At 38.2% G+C, this 16,507-nt stretch overlaps 4 protein-coding genes and 1 non-coding gene across 8 annotated transcripts; 1 reads left to right on the top strand and 4 right to left on the bottom strand.

Moving 5' to 3' along the window:
- Nucleotides 1-270: 270 nt before the first annotated feature.
- Nucleotides 271-7,563, bottom strand: LOC110061118 (uncharacterized). The gene is made up of 4 exons (XM_020767951.2): nucleotides 5,872-7,563; nucleotides 4,491-4,516; nucleotides 3,414-3,551; nucleotides 271-2,600 (listed from the first exon to the last, which is right to left on the bottom strand). The coding sequence occupies exons 1-4, from the start codon at nucleotides 6,977-6,979 to the stop codon at nucleotides 2,538-2,540; spliced, it is 1,335 nt and encodes a 444-aa protein (XP_020623610.2). The 5' UTR covers nucleotides 6,980-7,563; the 3' UTR covers nucleotides 271-2,537.
- Nucleotides 7,160-16,506, bottom strand: LOC110061119 (tRNA-specific adenosine-34 deaminase regulatory subunit adat3-like). Of its 2 annotated transcripts, XM_020767954.2 has the most exons (8): nucleotides 16,435-16,506; nucleotides 16,288-16,359; nucleotides 16,158-16,212; nucleotides 15,960-16,033; nucleotides 15,017-15,230; nucleotides 14,080-14,188; nucleotides 13,122-13,534; nucleotides 7,160-7,761 (listed from the first exon to the last, which is right to left on the bottom strand). In XM_020767954.2, the coding sequence occupies exons 1-8, from the start codon at nucleotides 16,487-16,489 to the stop codon at nucleotides 7,566-7,568; spliced, it is 1,188 nt and encodes a 395-aa protein (XP_020623613.2). In that variant the 5' UTR covers nucleotides 16,490-16,506; the 3' UTR covers nucleotides 7,160-7,565. The 2 variants fall into 2 exon arrangements, with proteins under 2 accessions (XP_020623613.2, XP_020623611.2); XM_020767952.2 differs by having other exon boundaries at nucleotides 16,288-16,489.
- On the top strand, nucleotides 8,889-11,637 carry LOC149110286 (uncharacterized). Its single transcript, XM_089291682.1, has 2 exons — nucleotides 8,889-9,135; nucleotides 9,392-11,637. Exons 1-2 carry the CDS (start codon nucleotides 8,962-8,964, stop codon nucleotides 10,469-10,471), a joined length of 1,254 nt encoding a protein of 417 aa, XP_089147808.1. The 5' UTR covers nucleotides 8,889-8,961; the 3' UTR covers nucleotides 10,472-11,637.
- On the bottom strand, nucleotides 10,907-12,992 carry LOC149110287 (uncharacterized). 3 transcript variants are annotated; one of them, XM_089291678.1, is made up of 2 exons: nucleotides 12,658-12,992; nucleotides 10,907-12,248 (listed from the first exon to the last, which is right to left on the bottom strand). In XM_089291678.1, the coding sequence occupies exons 1-2, from the start codon at nucleotides 12,777-12,779 to the stop codon at nucleotides 11,000-11,002; spliced, it is 1,371 nt and encodes a 456-aa protein (XP_089147804.1). In that variant the 5' UTR covers nucleotides 12,780-12,992; the 3' UTR covers nucleotides 10,907-10,999. The 3 variants fall into 3 exon arrangements, with proteins under 3 accessions (XP_089147804.1, XP_089147805.1, XP_089147806.1); XM_089291679.1 differs by having other exon boundaries at nucleotides 12,510-12,698; XM_089291680.1 differs by lacking the exon at nucleotides 12,658-12,992 and adding an exon at nucleotides 12,385-12,586.
- On the bottom strand, nucleotides 15,649-15,720 carry Trnae-uuc (transfer RNA glutamic acid (anticodon UUC)). The gene has a single exon. It is a non-coding gene; the product is annotated as a tRNA-Glu (tRNA).
- Nucleotide 16,507: the final 1 nt, after the last annotated feature.

Here is a 16,507-nt window from a genome sequence, read left to right on the forward strand (position 1 = left end):
AACTCGTCCTGCATCGCTCATCTTTTGCTGAATATCTGCCATTTTACGTTGGTAACATAACACGAGAGCAGTTTTCTGGCGTCCATCTTTACATCTACAACACTACTGCGTGCAATGCCGTGGCAGTCATCCATTTCCTACCTTCTCGCTAATCCAAACGCGTCTGTTTCTGATTTCGTTTTGTTTTCCCGGCATCTGACATGCACCACGCTATTATAAAAACAAAATGTTGGGCACAAGGATGTTATTTGCGTGACTCACTCAAATGAATAGACTTAAGGATTTTTTTTTATTAATTTAACTCAACAAAAAAGTTTTATTTATTCATAGCATAACTCTAAAACCTCCGATAGATGTTGATAGCGGAAGGAAAGTGATAATTCTCAGAAAAAAAAAACAAAAAAAAAACACACAAACACACTATCAAATTTCTCTCTCGTCTTCCGTGTTGTTTTTTTCTAAAATTTTAATAACATGTCTCAGTTCAAAATATCTCAGCTACGGGTTCTGGTCTTCATGCAGTTTGGGCCGAAAAGAGGCCACAATGCTTTCAAATGTGGACCAATGAGGCCTGGTTTACATGTACCATTACCATCGAGTAGTCTTGAAAATGCATTACCTTTCTAGCACCAATTTCAATCAAGAGAGGTAAATTTTGCAAGTAAATTTTGTTAAAAAACCAGATAAATTAACACACAGGTAACTTTAAAAAGAGTGGATGGGTGAGGGGGTCTCATATTATTATGAATTACTTTCGAATGCGTCTGTCAGTCCAGATTGCCTGGCAACAAATAAAATACTTCCAGGAAAATAGGCCACTAGTTTTTGAAAAGTGTCTTTACATAACAATCTTTGAGGATAAGCAGGTTTTCTCCCAGGGTCTATCTTTCTTGCCCCCCTGGAACAAGAGCACGGTAGCTTGCATACATTTTAAAGAAATTCTGGAGAATTTTTGGAATTTGTACGAAGAAGATTAGTGAATTTGAGGTAAGAGAGGACAAATGTCGATTTGCTGAACATTCTAAATAACTAGATTTTGGCTAATGATACATTGACAGCAAAATAGACTAACCCAAACTTGAAGTGATTTTGTGTTGGGGTAGTCTATTTGCTAGTGCTGGCTTCTTCCCACGTCCAGTCCCCCTATTTTATTGCTTCCTCAACCTTCAATAAGTATTTAAAAACAAGCACGTATACATGCTGTTCCCCCTTAATAAATAACAAACCCAAAGTTACCCCTTCAACATTTTCAACTATTTTATAACGATAATGACTATTTTAACTATTATAAATATTATAACTATTTTAGGGACAGTGCCTACTTTTGTTAGTGCGCACACGTTCTGCGCATCATACAAGACACGGTTCAAATGCCATGTGAGAGCTGAGAGCTGAAATTGACAAAATCTACTATGCTAGTTAGTGTGCCACTTCAGTGAAAGCAAAAATTTCCTACTATGACCAAATCAAGTTAATGAACCTGTACTAAAACTAGGAACACCAGAATAGCATCATATCACTAACCACTAACTGATAACCACTCCAGCTGAAAAAAACTAGCTGTTAGTTACGACATTTTTCCAGAGTGAGTCCCAATTTAGGGAAATACCTTTGTATTTATTAGGCACTGTCCTTAAAAGAGTGTGGATAAAATTTAATTAAATTGATCGACTCAACAATCATGTATACTTCTGATTTGTCAACTGAATTCTCAAGGCTAAGAATATTGCGCTGAGAAACCATGCACAACCAATATCAACTAATCATTCTAATCACTATAAGAAAATGGTGTAAACCATCTTATACGGTAAACTTAAAATAAGCCCAAATAATTATTTGCTGCTGATATTTAACATGAAATACATGAAGATGCGTCAAATAGTGGTACATTAAAGCAATGGGCAAACCTTGACTTGAGCCAAGTTGGTTGTTTTGATTCTCTCAGACATGTATACAAAGCCAAAATTATATGGGAGTGACACAATTTAAGTGAAAAAGTGAGCATAGACGAAGAAATAAAATCAGACTTGGCTATGCATCCAGCTTTTGTATATTTTCAATCAGAACTTGTCTGAGAGCATCTAAACTAAAGTGCCAACTTGAAGCAAGACTGTTGCTTTTTGGGGGTGACTTCTGTTACTATCAGAATCAATCACGCCCCAGAGTGAACTTAAATGAAATCTTTACAGGAGGTTCTCTTTAATGCCGCTGCATTCCACTCCATTGTCATCAGCCCAAATCACCCAAATTGAAAAGCTTTACTTTCCTTTTGCAATTTTCTTGTTCCTCAAGAACCTCTGTATGTACGCTACCTCACAGTGAGCTTTTAAGATTAATTCCACAATGCATAGCTGCTAGCTTTCTTTGCTGTGTACTTTCTGTCCTTCTGTAACATGTCTGTGTAACAGCTTACAATCTTCTCCTTTCATCTATTTGATGATTTAAATGTACATTTATTAAAACAGTCCTTTTGCACCTCTGGAGGACTGGTCTGTAAAAGTCCCTTCCAACTGTTTAGTATTTCTGCAGTAAGTGCATCATTCCTCATCACTGGAAGGTGAGAGCAAATTCAACTCGTCCATGTTTAGATGGCCTGGTGCCTGATGAAATGAAGACCATTGTCAGTACTTTTGAAGGCAGGGTGGTTTCTGTACTATAAAGTGTTACCACTACCCCTGAATCAGATGTTAGTTCACTGCAGTCTAATCCCTAGCATTTTAGTAACTTGCCTTAACAATGTGCTGGAACCTGTTTATACCATTAATTATTTTATGCCCTTACAAAAACGGATACAAAGTAAAAATAAAACCTCTTGCTCATCAAAACAACCCTCTAAATCTGGAGTCCAACACCTAAACATTACTACTATAAAATTTATCTTCCAACTCTTTTTTCCACCCAGCATTACAATAAAATTTACAATAACATCCTATTCTATTAAAGGCAGGGATAAAGCTAAGAAAATGCTGAACAAGCTCATTAACAAGCCCAGCTGGCTTTTCTGGCCTTGAGAAGCTCCAACGTTTACCAAAGCCTCTGTTTTTGTGTGAAATTTCAGCCAGATTTAAGTTCTCTTTTAGCCAGTGAAATTAGCTGGCAGTCAGTCCTTAGTGATATTCCTGCTAAGGAGAGTCTGAATCTTAGTTCTTCATTTCAATAGTTGTTTTCAAATTTCACATGTATTTCTTGAACTCGCCTAATAGTTGCCAAATTTGCTTACTATTTGGTAATTGGATGAAACAATCTGCTCCAGATGTAAATTACATGAAACATAAAGAAGATTGATACACGTGGACTTCCCTCTTCTCCTAGCTTTCTGTTCAAAATATGTGCAGGGTGTCAAGGCTTCAGTGCTCTAACAGACATCAAATTCAACCAAAATTATGATATTACATGTACATGCACGTAACTACCTTTCCAAAGTAGCGAACTTTCTTTAATTTCCTCCTGCGGCAACATCTGCACAGCACAACCAAGAATGCGATGAGAAGAGCAGCACATGCTCCAGCACCAACTGGAATGAGCACATTTACGTAGAAAAATTGCACGTTCTGCAAGGTGTAATTTCAAATAATTTGGTCAGTAGCTGTGGTAAACACAAATTCAACAATTTTTTTTCCTCAAGAGGTATGAGTATCTACTTTTAATTATAAAAACTGGATCACTGGATAATACAATTTGAGAGCTTTTATTTGCTTAGTTATCATGGGTTATGAGCCATCATACCATGTTCCAGAAATGTTGTAAGCGTAGATGTGAGTTTTTTTGGGCATTTTTATTTTAGTTTTAGTTTTCTATATTGTGCAGTACCAGAAAATATCCATACTCCCCCACAGAAGGGATTGGAATTTCCTGGGGGGTGTTCTCTAAGGCCAAAATATTTAAAGAAACGTATCAAATTTAAGTGAAATTTCCAGAGGGGTGGGGGGGGGGGGGGTCTTGGAAAAAATCCTTTCCGTGGGGGAGGTATGGATGTTTTCTGGAACTACGCATTTTGGGGGCATTTTTATTAAAACAATTATTCCACTTGCGCTTGTTGAATATGAGATGATTATAGCCAGCGCCTCATTGGCTATCTACCATCTCACATCCAATGCGTGCTTGTGGAATAATTGTTAAATGTCATGTATTCAACGTCTAGATTCCATGTTACGATGCTTCTCTTCAGTAATTGATCATAGATGATATCAAAATGTGGTAAGAACAAAAAAGTGGTAAGAACAAAAAAAGTGACACACAAGGCAATAGCTGGGTGTGTTACTGACATCTAATCAGTTACTGAACAAACACACCACAACACATAATCTATTTGTTTTATATAATAAAGGAACAAAAAAATTATATTAATGATGTCATCTATTTGTGATCATAAGTTGCAAGAATAATTCAACTTATTATACAATGCCCGTTAAAACTATGACTGTATATGAAATGGCCAATAAACAACAAATTTGGAAAATTTCCATATAACAATGAAATGTCATGAATACCTTTTCATCATCTTGAGGAGATGGCACTGAAAGAATCAAACAACAAAAAATAACAATATTATTATTACATATGTACATACTGACGCCTGGTTAGCAAAGTTGGCAAAGTGATATACTGCTGTGCGGGAGGTTGAGGGTTTGCGCCCCAGACTGGACGAACACTCAGGGTCTTAAAATAACTGAGGAGAATGTGCTGCCTTTGTAATTACATCCTGCAAATGGTTAGACATTCAAGTCTTCTCGAATAAGGACTATAAACTGTAGGCCCAACCTCCTGCATCTTCAATGTTACATGGTTAGCTGGAGACGTTAAAGAACCCACACACTTATTGTAAAGAGTAGGGTGCAGAGTTAATGGTGTTGTGGTCCAGCCTTGTCTTGTGGTAAGGTTAACCTCATTGTGCCTTTCCCCCTTAGATACAAGTGTCCAAGAAAAATTGTTATGTCTACAATGTATGTCTCACTCTATACATGTACTTCTAACAAAACGATGTAATTGCCATTTCAGTAGGTCTAAACAATTTCTCGGTGACTCTGCCACATAAGCCACAGTATATGTGTCCGCAGACCAACAAACAATCTAGAAAAATTAAAGTTTTTGTCAAAAGCATCATAATACAGTAGGACAGATTATAAGCTATTGTCAGTATGATCCAACATTTCCCCACTTCTGCTTTAAATTTCTCGCAACTGTTCATGTAGCCATGTAAGTGCAAAGATATTTTTTCCACAACCTGTTCTTTCAGCATATTTTCCACACTGAATAAACAACAGTTATATTCATAAATTGTGGTCAATATTTGTGGTATCTAAACCAATATCAGACCTGCTAAGATTTATGAGTTTGTTTAGACTAACATCTTCCAAAGCTTGATTCACCTGCATGCTTCCACAAGTAAGCTCATTGTGGGAGGCTGTGGAATGTTCCTTACACAGCCAGGCTAGACAAACTGCAAAGTTGCTTCCAAGAGTTTGTACTATTGCATGAAATTTTCTACCATGCTTGGCATAAATTACAAACCTTAATATCCATGTTTTGCAGAGGTTCATATCGGTTTAACAGGATACCAGTCCACCCTACTTGGCAACAATGATCTACTTTATATCGAATTTGCTTCTGGCTAATAAGCAAAAAGGACATGAACATATTCTTTCGTTCATAAATGCCGCCAACTACAGCAGATGCAGATAACATGCAAATTATTTTAACAGGTGCTCTTAAACAGTTGTGAAAAATGTCAAATTTGAAATTTTTTGTTTGTAACCACAAGTTCCTCGAATGTAGATGTTTAAATTGCCTTTCCATATATTTTTTTCTTTTCTTCTCAAATTTAAAACAGCAGTAGGAACCTTCCTATTTAGACTGCAATTAAAAACTCACTTGTGTGTTGACCAGTGGAAGACTCGTCTTCACTCGATGTTTGGGAAGATTTTTCCTGTGTTGTTGTAGTGGTCTCAACCGTCTTCACTGTCTCCTTTTTCGTCGTACTTTTTGTAGTAGTTTGTGTTGTGCTTTCTTTCGTTGTACTTCCTTTCGTTGAACTTTCTTCCGTAGTACTTTCTTTCGTCGTACTTCCTATTGTACTCGGAGGAGAAGATTCTGTCGTAGAAGCTGAAGTTTTCTCAGTTGTCGATTCTTTCGTTGTAGTACCTGCCGTAGAAGGCTGTGTAGTTGTCGCTTCCGAAGTTGATTCCTGTGTAGTTGTTATGGATTTTGTACTTGTTTCTTTTGCGCTTGTGATCGACGTTTCTGTAGTATTTACATGTGTGGCGTTCAGAATTGAGGTTGGGGTAGCAACGGTTCCATTTGTTGTGGAATTGTTGGTCGAAGCAGTCGAGTTTGGAGATGTCCCGGGAGACGTTGTGTTAGATTTTACTTCTGTAACGTTCTGTGTCGATGTTCCATTAGCCGCAGACATAAGTGTTTGATTTGTCGAAGTTGCGTTCGGGTTTTTCGCTGGTGGAGCAGTTGCGGTCGTGTTAATCGAAGATGTTACGTTCACAATTGAATAATTCCCGGAATTATTTGTAACATTCGATGTAGCGGGAGATTGCGTTGTGTTGGAAACCGCAGAGAGGCTTGTGGAACTATTAACGCTAACATTTCGACAAACGACTGACAGATTACCCGCCTTCACCGTATCGCAGTGTTTGGTAAGATTCAACGTAGTGCCATTGCACGAAGGAAGCGGTTGTGTCCTATTTGGTGAGCAAATATCCGTCAAATTGATGTGGATCATAGTTGCGTTGGCTTGCAAAGTTGAGTTTTGCGTCGTACAGTTTGAAATCGTTGCATTACACGATGTAGTTGCGTTAACAGCTGTTGAATTCTGCAGAGTAGAGTTTCCATTGCTTGATGTCGTGTTCACAGACGATACATTTGCTGAAACCACAGTCTCGTTCAAAGGAGCAGCTTTTACGTGCGAAACACAAAGTGGCACCAAAACGGCAATTGCCACAGAAATGGCTAACGCGTAATTCTTGTCCATTTTCTTTTCTAGGGAAATACAGACGATTGTAACACAAAAAAGGGCCCCAGAATTACCTCACAGCCTCCTTCAATAAGCGATTTTGCGTGAATATTCCTCCCTCTGTTAGAAAATCGTAAATTAAATGAAGCCCGCTCAAACTTGACTAACACAGTAATGACTCGGAATGCGTGACGTCAGCAAGTTGTCGATTCCTTCAATGCCTTTTGTTCTCCATTGACACAATAAATAATTGATTCTCGAAATTAATTTGATTGTGGACACAAGCTAAGCGTTCGCACTATGTTTGTATGACGATAAAAATTGGTCTCTTAAGATTGAAATTTCGTCGTCTCATCTGCAGTTACAAGGGCCAATAAATTGGCCGTTATTGAAAACAGGAATAATGCAGACAGTCAATACTGGTAGTTTCATAATCAGAGTAAAATGCTTTTACCCTTCTAAACATTACCAGTAAATTCTCCTCACAAACTGTCATTCATTTCTTACATGTTAGCTATGAGGAGGTGATGATGAGTTCTTCATGACTGCAGTCTTAGGAATTCAAGTGCATTTGCCAGACATTATGCAATGTTCCAGTAACATTTTATATTCCTTGTGAAGGAGATCTCTCAAAAATAGTCCTACACTCTTCCTCCAAGACATCACAGAATACTTCAAAATGATGGTTAAGTCCCACTTGGGTATGAATTTTATATCTGCTGCCCAACGCTCCAGTAACACTGTCTGTGCAACCGTAAAATACCCGTCTAATTCTGGAATGGACTAGGGCCATTGCACACCTGAAAAAAAATAAAATAAAATAAAATAAAAAAGCGTTTTGACCCTTACACCTATAGTATGCCCTGTAATACTTCGCATTGAAAGATCCTTTTTCACACTGTATCACTCTCTTGTATCTACAGGATCCTAACATGTGGGTCCAAAAAATACTCACACCCACCCCAAGGAAGGGGAGAGGGCTCTCAGAGGCCAAAATTCAAAAAGGAATGTATAAACCAAAACTGGAATTTCGAGGGAGTGGGGGTGGGGGGTTCAAGCCAAAGAAACCCTCCAGCTATGCATCATCACCATCATCATCATCATCTTTGTTTAAAAACACGGTAAATACATCAGGCATTAACAATTTAATATAAAAGCTACAACGTATTACGAAAGACTATGTATACAGATTAATCTTCCATGATTTAAAATATTGCTAACTACAGTCAAACCTGTATATAACAGCTCTGTATATGGCGGTCACCCTGTATATTACGGTCACCAAACGATTTCATGAATTACAATCGTGCCCTTCTATCTACTGTAAAGTTGATCTGTATATAGCGATCACCCTGTATAAAACGGTCACCCAGCGATTTGCCAAGGGTGACCATTATATACAGGTTTGACTGTATTAAAGAAAAGTAAACTAAATTAAAGCCTGTTTTACATGAATGCCGTGTCCAAATTAATTAACAATCATCGGAAATTAGTCAGAGATGTTGCTTGCCTAGCAGCTAAGGGTAGACTGTTCCAGAGGACTGCACCACTATAGCCAAAGCTATTTTTGTAATGTTTTTGCATGGATGGGAAGGGTATGGATGTTTCCTGGAACAGCACAATATAATGGGTAGCCATTGGCAAATTAATTTTAGACTTAAGAGGTAAGTTTAGAATAAGCAAGAAGCCTGCAAAATGAGCTGGTTAAAATTATTCTAGAAATGTTTTGCAACATGCAATCAATTAATTTCAGGGAAATATAATACATATTTACCTTAAGATCTCCTTCTAAGATAAAACAAATGCATTAATTTAGTTTTAATCAATCTTTGACAAGCAAAGATAATTACAAATGATAGCTTTTTCTTTCTTTTTCTTTCTTTCTTTCTTTCTTTTTTTTTTTGCTTTTTTGGAACATACCATAGAGTTCTAAAGCTTTGACGTCACGTTGTCATGGAAGCAGAATTTTCTGTTCTAAACAAACGCGCTCAGCGAGAAAAATGGCGTCGCTTTCAATCGCTTCGTTGATCTCTTTCTTCTTTGAAGAAAAAAAATCCATTGAGCGGGGAGAAAATCATTATAAATCGGATCATATTGAGTCATTCAGTTACCAACAGGGTGTTCTACGCGGAGAGGTCCATGCAAGCATGAAAAAAAAGGTCTACAAAGTCACGGTGAGTAGAGCGATCGTTTTTAAACAGTTGCCGAAGTAATATTTGTAGATATTCAGCACGCATCCTCTTGTTTTCTCCTTAAATTTCACAATTCAGCGTTAGTCAGTTTATATTTATTTCAACTTCTACGGCTCCTTGAAACAATTAAAGCGTGTAGGCCTTTTTCGTCCGAAAATCGTAAAGCTACGATCGTCTATCAGAGAAGTTATGTTGACTTAGTTTTCTTATGTTGTACTTCTCATCTGAACCCTTTTAGATATACCTAAATGAGCAATTTGACATAAAATCCACGGAGTGTGAATGTCCAAGGGGTAAATTCAAATGCAGCCACGCAGCTGCACTTTTTATCCACGGCATTCACAACCTCAGCCGCACGGACATCGAGTGCCAATGGAGGAAGAGGAAGTCAAACAGCTCCCTGTCACTGCTGGCAGTCGAAGAAATGTTTCCCCTGCCAAAGAAGTATGTGGCGATCTCTAGAACTCCTGATGCATTAGATCGGTCTGCACTCTATGAAGACTTGAAAGAGTATGGTAGATTCACTGGTCTGTGCTGGCTTATGAGCCCTGAACCAGCACCCGAAGCCAAACTGCCCATTCCAACAATTGAAGAAATTATTTATTCAGACGAGTTTCTTCAAACCAGAGAGTCCCAACAACAGCTGGATTGCTTGGTGCGTAAAGCCAAGGTCGACGAAAGGGATATCGTCTTAGTCAGTGAAATGACTGTGGGCCAGCGAGACAACCCAACCTGGCATCTTGCAAGAAGAGGAAGACTGACTGCAAGCAATTTTGGCTCTGTTTTGCAGGCAAAAAGAGTCACTCCATCCCTTCTGAAACGACTCCTTGGGGAGTATGATTTGTCCCGAGTTAAGGCAGTACAGTGGGGGGTAAACAATGAAACAGAAGCTCTCAGAGCATTTACAAGGTTAACTGGAAAGACTGTCCTGGAAACTGGAATATGGCTGGATGCTTCTGGAATTATTGGTGCCTCCTCTGATGGCCTAGTGGATGAAGATTCTGTTTTGGAAGCAAAGTGTCCCTACACGGAAAGAAACATGACAATTGAAGAGGCAGTCAACACCTCTCCCAATTTCTGCTTGGAGAAAACTGAAGGTGGCCAATATGCTTTGAAGAAAGAACATGTTTATTGGCATCAAATTCAAGGGGAGATGTACTTCTCTCGCCGGAAGTTTTGTTATTTTGTTATCTGGACAGCTAAAGATGTGGTAGTTTTAAAAATAGCAAGGGATGAAACTTGGAGTGAAAACATTCCAAAGCTTATGCAGTTTTATTTTGATCACCTCTTCCCAAAGGTTGTTGAGGGACAGTTATAACCTTACATGATTGTCATCTATAATAATATTATAAAGAATTTGGGCTTTATGTATTTCCTTGGGTAATCCCATTAGAAAAGATTGGGAATGCTTGTCAGGCAATTGAAATTGAACCCCTAAAAGAGCACAATCTGAGGAAGTCCTGCAGTCCTGTTGTGCAAACTTATTTTTGAAAGTTCCCCCCCCCCCCCCCCTTTCCCGACATTACCTCAAGGTCTGAATCTTTCACTGCCTTAGTGTAGATAATTTAAAATTAAAATTTAATTTGTAATATAAACACCTGACCCACTTAAAGTGCACTTATTCATGATTATTCATTGGGTGTCATAAGGGTGGGTGAGGGTGTAAGGGTGCACTCCATATACACCAGCCAGAAGACTATTTTTAAGTTAGTGTTAACCCTCATTGTGTGGGTGAAGATATACATAATGTAAATCCACTAATGATTGCAGATTTATTTCACTCCAAATAACCAATGTATTTTACCTAGTTAATACTTAATTCCATTTCAACAATAAATATTTATTATTAATCAAATTCATAACCCTCACATCCCTCCTTGATGAGAGGAAACTGTAAATTGACTAGTGAGGCACACAGTTGAAATATGATGTCTGCATGACAACGCAAATATGAGGGTATAAAACTTAAGATCTTAAAGTCCTTAAGCCTAGCATTTGCCCGCTCAACATGAATTCTGCATTTTGCTATGGCCTTTGTTGCCCTTGCTTCACTCTCGGTGAATGCACCATTGTTTAAAAAAGGTGGTATATTTACAGAAACACCATTTGGTACAAGATCCTGTATAACAAAACCCTTGTCTGCCAGGACCATATCTCCAGCAGTTAGGTGGTTTAGCAATCCTGATTGCTGCACAATTGCCTTGTCGGATATCGACCCTGGATAAAGTTTACTTACATAAGTAATAACACCATTTGGGGCTACACCCACAATAACCTTGAAGGAATGCATTCCCCTATAGTTAGAATAGGTAGCATTTTGCTGGCTCATTAGCCCAGGTGTGGCAATCTCAATATCTGTACAGTCTATTACAACTCTACAAGAACCAAATTGACTGAAAGATGATGGGGCAGACAACTTGTTCTTATCCCTACTTGGAATTGATGTCATGAGGTCATTAAATAAAATTGAGTGCAGTACATGAATGAAGGTTGTTACAATATTTGCTATTGTGGATACACTGCAATTAAATAACTGTGCAAGGTGAAGGTTTGTATAATTTTGTCTTACTTTCATCAAGGTAATAAATATTTGGTCTTCAAAAGTAATTGATTCAACTTTCCAACCAGCAAAGTAATTGATGGCCTGTTTGAACCTGCATGTATAATTAACAACAATGTGAAAAACTTCCTTTGTTGGAAGGCCAGTCTCCATCTTTAAAACATTTTCATCAATTGCTGACACTGTGTAATGTTTTTGCAAGTAGTCATTTTTTTCTTTAAGGTCCATTAGGTCCCTTTCTGCTTGTTGCAGTTCTGCTTCCAGGATAATTTCTCTTGTTGTTGATGGTCTCTCCAAAATTTCCCCACTGTCTTCTTGACAGTCTTGTTCTTTTTCCCTTGCTGCTTTTATCATATCTTGCAGAGACTCCTTCTTTGCTGGCTCGATTTTTTTCTTCTTTTTTGGCTTTCCTTCTTCTGCAGCGAAGAGTTTGTCTTGATTTCTCTTGAAAATTTCAGGACCATTGCTTTTATTTCCATCTCTGAAATGGCAACTGCAGACTCGGGCGTGTTTTCCTGGCTCTCTATCTTGTCTCCTGTAGCGGAAAGAGGATTATTTTAGCAGCATATTTTGAAAAGAAACCACCTTCATTTAAAATAAAAGAAAATGCAAATACTGTGGGCATTGGTAAACGTATAAAGCTGGATTATTAAAAGCAACTACAACCAAACCTGTGGTATCTAACATTAATTTCAAGCGAGTCGAACGTTAATTCTCCTCTTCAAGGAAAGACATTTAAAATCTGCAGAAAGGCCACCCGACAACCCATAACAAATAGTAAGCAAACTTTACGAACTTCGTAATAAATGTGAGCTTGAGCTTAGTTTCATAACAAAGATGGCGACAGTCTATCTGCATCAACGGGACTGCGTGCAAACGTACTTTTCTTATCACGTATGTATCATGATCCGGGATAAGTATTTAAACCTCTGACCTTTACTAACCTCAGTAGGCGAACCCATCTTCTGTATTCATCCAGCTTTTTCTCCTTGTTAGGGAATCCGAAAAACCGGCACGTATGGCTTTCCGAGTGGTGGTCACACTCGGGCGCGAAGCAATGCACCATTTCGATCGTTTCCTTTCAAATTCCTTTTCAGTTTTACAACTTTCGTGTGAATTACAACGTCAATCGTATTCGAAGTCTCCTGGTGCTTTTCTAAACGATAATTACACCCTTGACCTCTTCAATACAAAAGCTACGAAAAGGACGCGCAATATGACAAGCGTTTGTTTAGAACAGGAATTTTTAGCGCCATGGTAACGTGACGTCACACTTTAGGACTCTGAAAATGGATAGACACAGGGGAGACCTTACAAACAGCTTGTTTGGTTTCTATTAAACAATATGTTAAGAATAAATTTGTCTTCTTTTACTACTAAATAACTAACTATTAAATAATTTACTTACATAACACAAGGCTCCCTTGTAACATAAAGATCATATCCAGTACACAGATAAGGCCCTGACTTGGATTTGTCATCAGCATCACTTGACCTGTTACGAGTTTCACTACAATCAGTTGATTTTATATCCACTAAATGCCCTGTCCCTGATGAGTTACGGTCCAGCGTAAAATGACTCTTGCCATGAATAGAACATTGAGTTCTCTGCTGTGGTTGTGAATCATTGTTTTTCAATGTCCATGTTCCATTTTCCTCTAAGCAGTCCAGCTGCCATGCCCCTGATGACTGACTGTGTGCCACTAAATCAAGGCAGACCATGACAGCATGCTGAAGTGGGTGTCCTGCACACCGCAGGTCATGACACATAGCTATGGGGTGGTTCTGTTGTGGGTCTACAATCACAGCACCTATAGGAAACTGTGAATATAAAAGACACAAAAAGGCTAGGGCCAGCACATTCAAGCAGATTAAACACTTACATGTAAGTCCTAAAATCAGAATTGGGATCATAATTAAGCATTGTATATGCAGGGGTTCCATTAAGGGCCAGGTACTGGGCAAATTGACCAGCTAGGAGGACAATTTTGCCCGTCTAGTTTGACCATCTAGAGGAAAGTTTTTCTTATAAAGAAGTTCAGTTCAAAAAAGTCTTGCCCACTTATGAAAACCAGTTGCCCTCCCGCTGAAAATGTCAATGAAACCCCATTATAATTATCACCTTTCACACATGATTTGTTGCCTTTTTTACATAGACAACATGCCTTGAAATTGAATGGTTGATGTGAACTAACTCTTCATTGAGCTGGTGGGTAGGTAGAAAGATGTATGGTTGGTGGGTGGAAGTGTAGATGGACAAATGGACAGATGGATGTCAGAAAGAAAAATGCTGGGATGGATGGGTGCATGGATGACATTACAGATTGTCTAATGATTAACTATGAACCAGAATTTATGCAAATCACCTTTCCAGAATCCATCTTTTCTGCTTCTGTCAATGCCATCCTCATAAACCTCTTAATGACCAGAATTTCATCTTCATTGAATAATTCACCTCTCAGTGCTCTTGAAATACTAAACACCATAAAATAATTATAACTCATAGTGACATACTAATAAGAGAAGATTTTTTTACACTTTTTTAACAGGACTTGGCTCATCAGAAGTGGACTAACACCTGTCTCGCATTAAGTATGTTAAGGTCCAAGGTTTTTATATTTCTATGAACTCAGAGTGATTTCCACTGCTTACAGTTCTACAGAAAAAATTGAATGATTAATGATGACATGCAAATGTCTGAATTTTTTTTTAATAGTGATGTAACAGGATGGCCTTAGCAGGCATTTGGTTCAGATTTCTGTCAAGCAAACAAAGCAACAAGAAGAGATGGTGGAAAAGAGGCTACTTTTGTTGTCTATGTTTACATTTGATATAAATTACACAACCTTTTTTCAAGTATAAATACAATCATGTACATGTAATTACTTTATTTTTCCAGATCTGCAAGAGAGACTTTGGCATGCTGCCCTACCCAAAAAGTTAAATAAATAAATATTTAAATAAAATAAATAATATTTAGGGAGGAAGTCACACCAACCCTAACTGGTTTTCATGCAGGTCCGCTATCCTGATCGAATTGGAATTTGGAAATGTTGGTTTTTCAGGAGGGAGGAAAACCTGAGAACTCAGAGAAAAACCCTCGGAGCAAGGCGAAAACCAACAACAAACTCAACCCACATATGACACCAGGCTGGAATCAAACCTGGGCCACATTGGTGAGAAGCAAGCGCTCTCACCACTACGCAAACCCTACACCCTTCCCCCTATCTCCACCCCCCCCCCCCCCCCCGCCCATCTTCTTATCAGTTACAGCCAGTAAATAACCTAATACCTCGACCATACCATTTATCCTCATGGAAGCTGACAGGCCAAAGCTTTGAAGCTTGATTAAACTGTTCTCTTGTCAGTGGTGGGAACTTTGCAACATCAGTCACAAAGGGCTGTCCAAGAGACGTTATTGCTATGCCATTTTGCTCTAAAAGTTGCTCAATTGATGGATTAAATAAATCCATGTTTCCATCTTCTTTCAAATGCAAAACAATCTGAAGAACCGAATCTGAAATTCAGAAAAATTCCAAATCAATAATATAATAAATAAAAAAGATATGAACATATATTTTTATAATAATGAAAAAGAAGATTAAAAGGGGAAAAGAAGTTCAAATGGAAGAATGTGTAGTTCTAGAAAAATATCCATACCTCCCCCACAGAAGGGTTTTTTTCCAAGACCCCCATTCCTCTGGAAATTCAATTAAGCTTGATACATTTCCTTAAATGTTTTGGGCTTAGAGAACCCCACCCCCAGGTGGGAAATTCCAATCACATCTGTGGAGTGGAGGGGGTATGGCTATTTTCTGGACCTGCACAATAATAGATAAAAAAGATATAAAGATGTTTTTTTTATAAAAGTAAAGAAAGAAAAAGTCAAAAAGGAAAAAAAAACAGTTTAAAGGGAAGGAAAAAAAATTTGCGTATTCCCATACCGGGAGTCGAACCCGGGCCGCCTGGGTGAAAACCAGGAATCCTAACCGCTAGACCATATGGGAGGTCACATACTGGTTTCGGAAAATTTAAGGTGCAGATTCCTTTTACACATATTAAATTACGTTCTCTGTACAACAAATACAGTGTTCCCTCTCGTTCTATAAAACGGCGGTTTTCTTATCTTAATATAAAAAATTGAGTTTATTGATTAATAAATAAGGTTAACAGAAATTTGCTGTTGTTCGGCAAATTGATTTTTTTATAAAATACGCAGAGAAACTCAGAACCCACGCAAGCTTACCTTTACCATTTTTGAGGCATCGAACCCTTTTCAAATGTCCCATATTCAACAAAGGGAAAATATCGTTGAGAGTTCTGCAAAATAAAACATTAGTTCGAGCTTGTAAAGAAAGTTAAACAAGATCAAGAAAAAATTCGCGCGAGAAAAGGAAATCTCTTTGGAAACTCGTTTTAATTTTGCTGCTCGCTCAAGGCGTACCTTATGAGTTGTGACGTTTGCGTCCTGTCCCTTATTTCAGCAGCATAGACTTGAACTGAAAAAATTAAATGTAAGGGTTCAATTAGAAGGAAAAGTCTCGGATAATTACAAGCGAACTCAAGTGAAAAACCTGTTTGAAAATCCCGCGTGTATTCGTCTGCAAGCACTGCTTTGGGTACGACTGTCTTCGCGCTGTTGAATTCTATGAAAGAACGAAGATCGACTTCAACGTCAGAGTTCTGTTGGTTTGTCTGAAACTTTGATGAGATATCCTCACCAAGTACAGCAGTGTTCAGTCTCGCTTTCTTTTCTGTTGGTTCAGCGAACGCCATACTTGTTATGGCGTGAGT

The sequence above is a fragment of the Orbicella faveolata genome, unplaced genomic scaffold (assembly GCF_042242905.1).
Source record: "Orbicella faveolata isolate gen_17 unplaced genomic scaffold, um_ofav_v1 contig_24, whole genome shotgun sequence".
In the NCBI taxonomy this organism is placed as follows: domain Eukaryota; kingdom Metazoa; phylum Cnidaria; class Anthozoa; order Scleractinia; family Merulinidae; genus Orbicella; species Orbicella faveolata.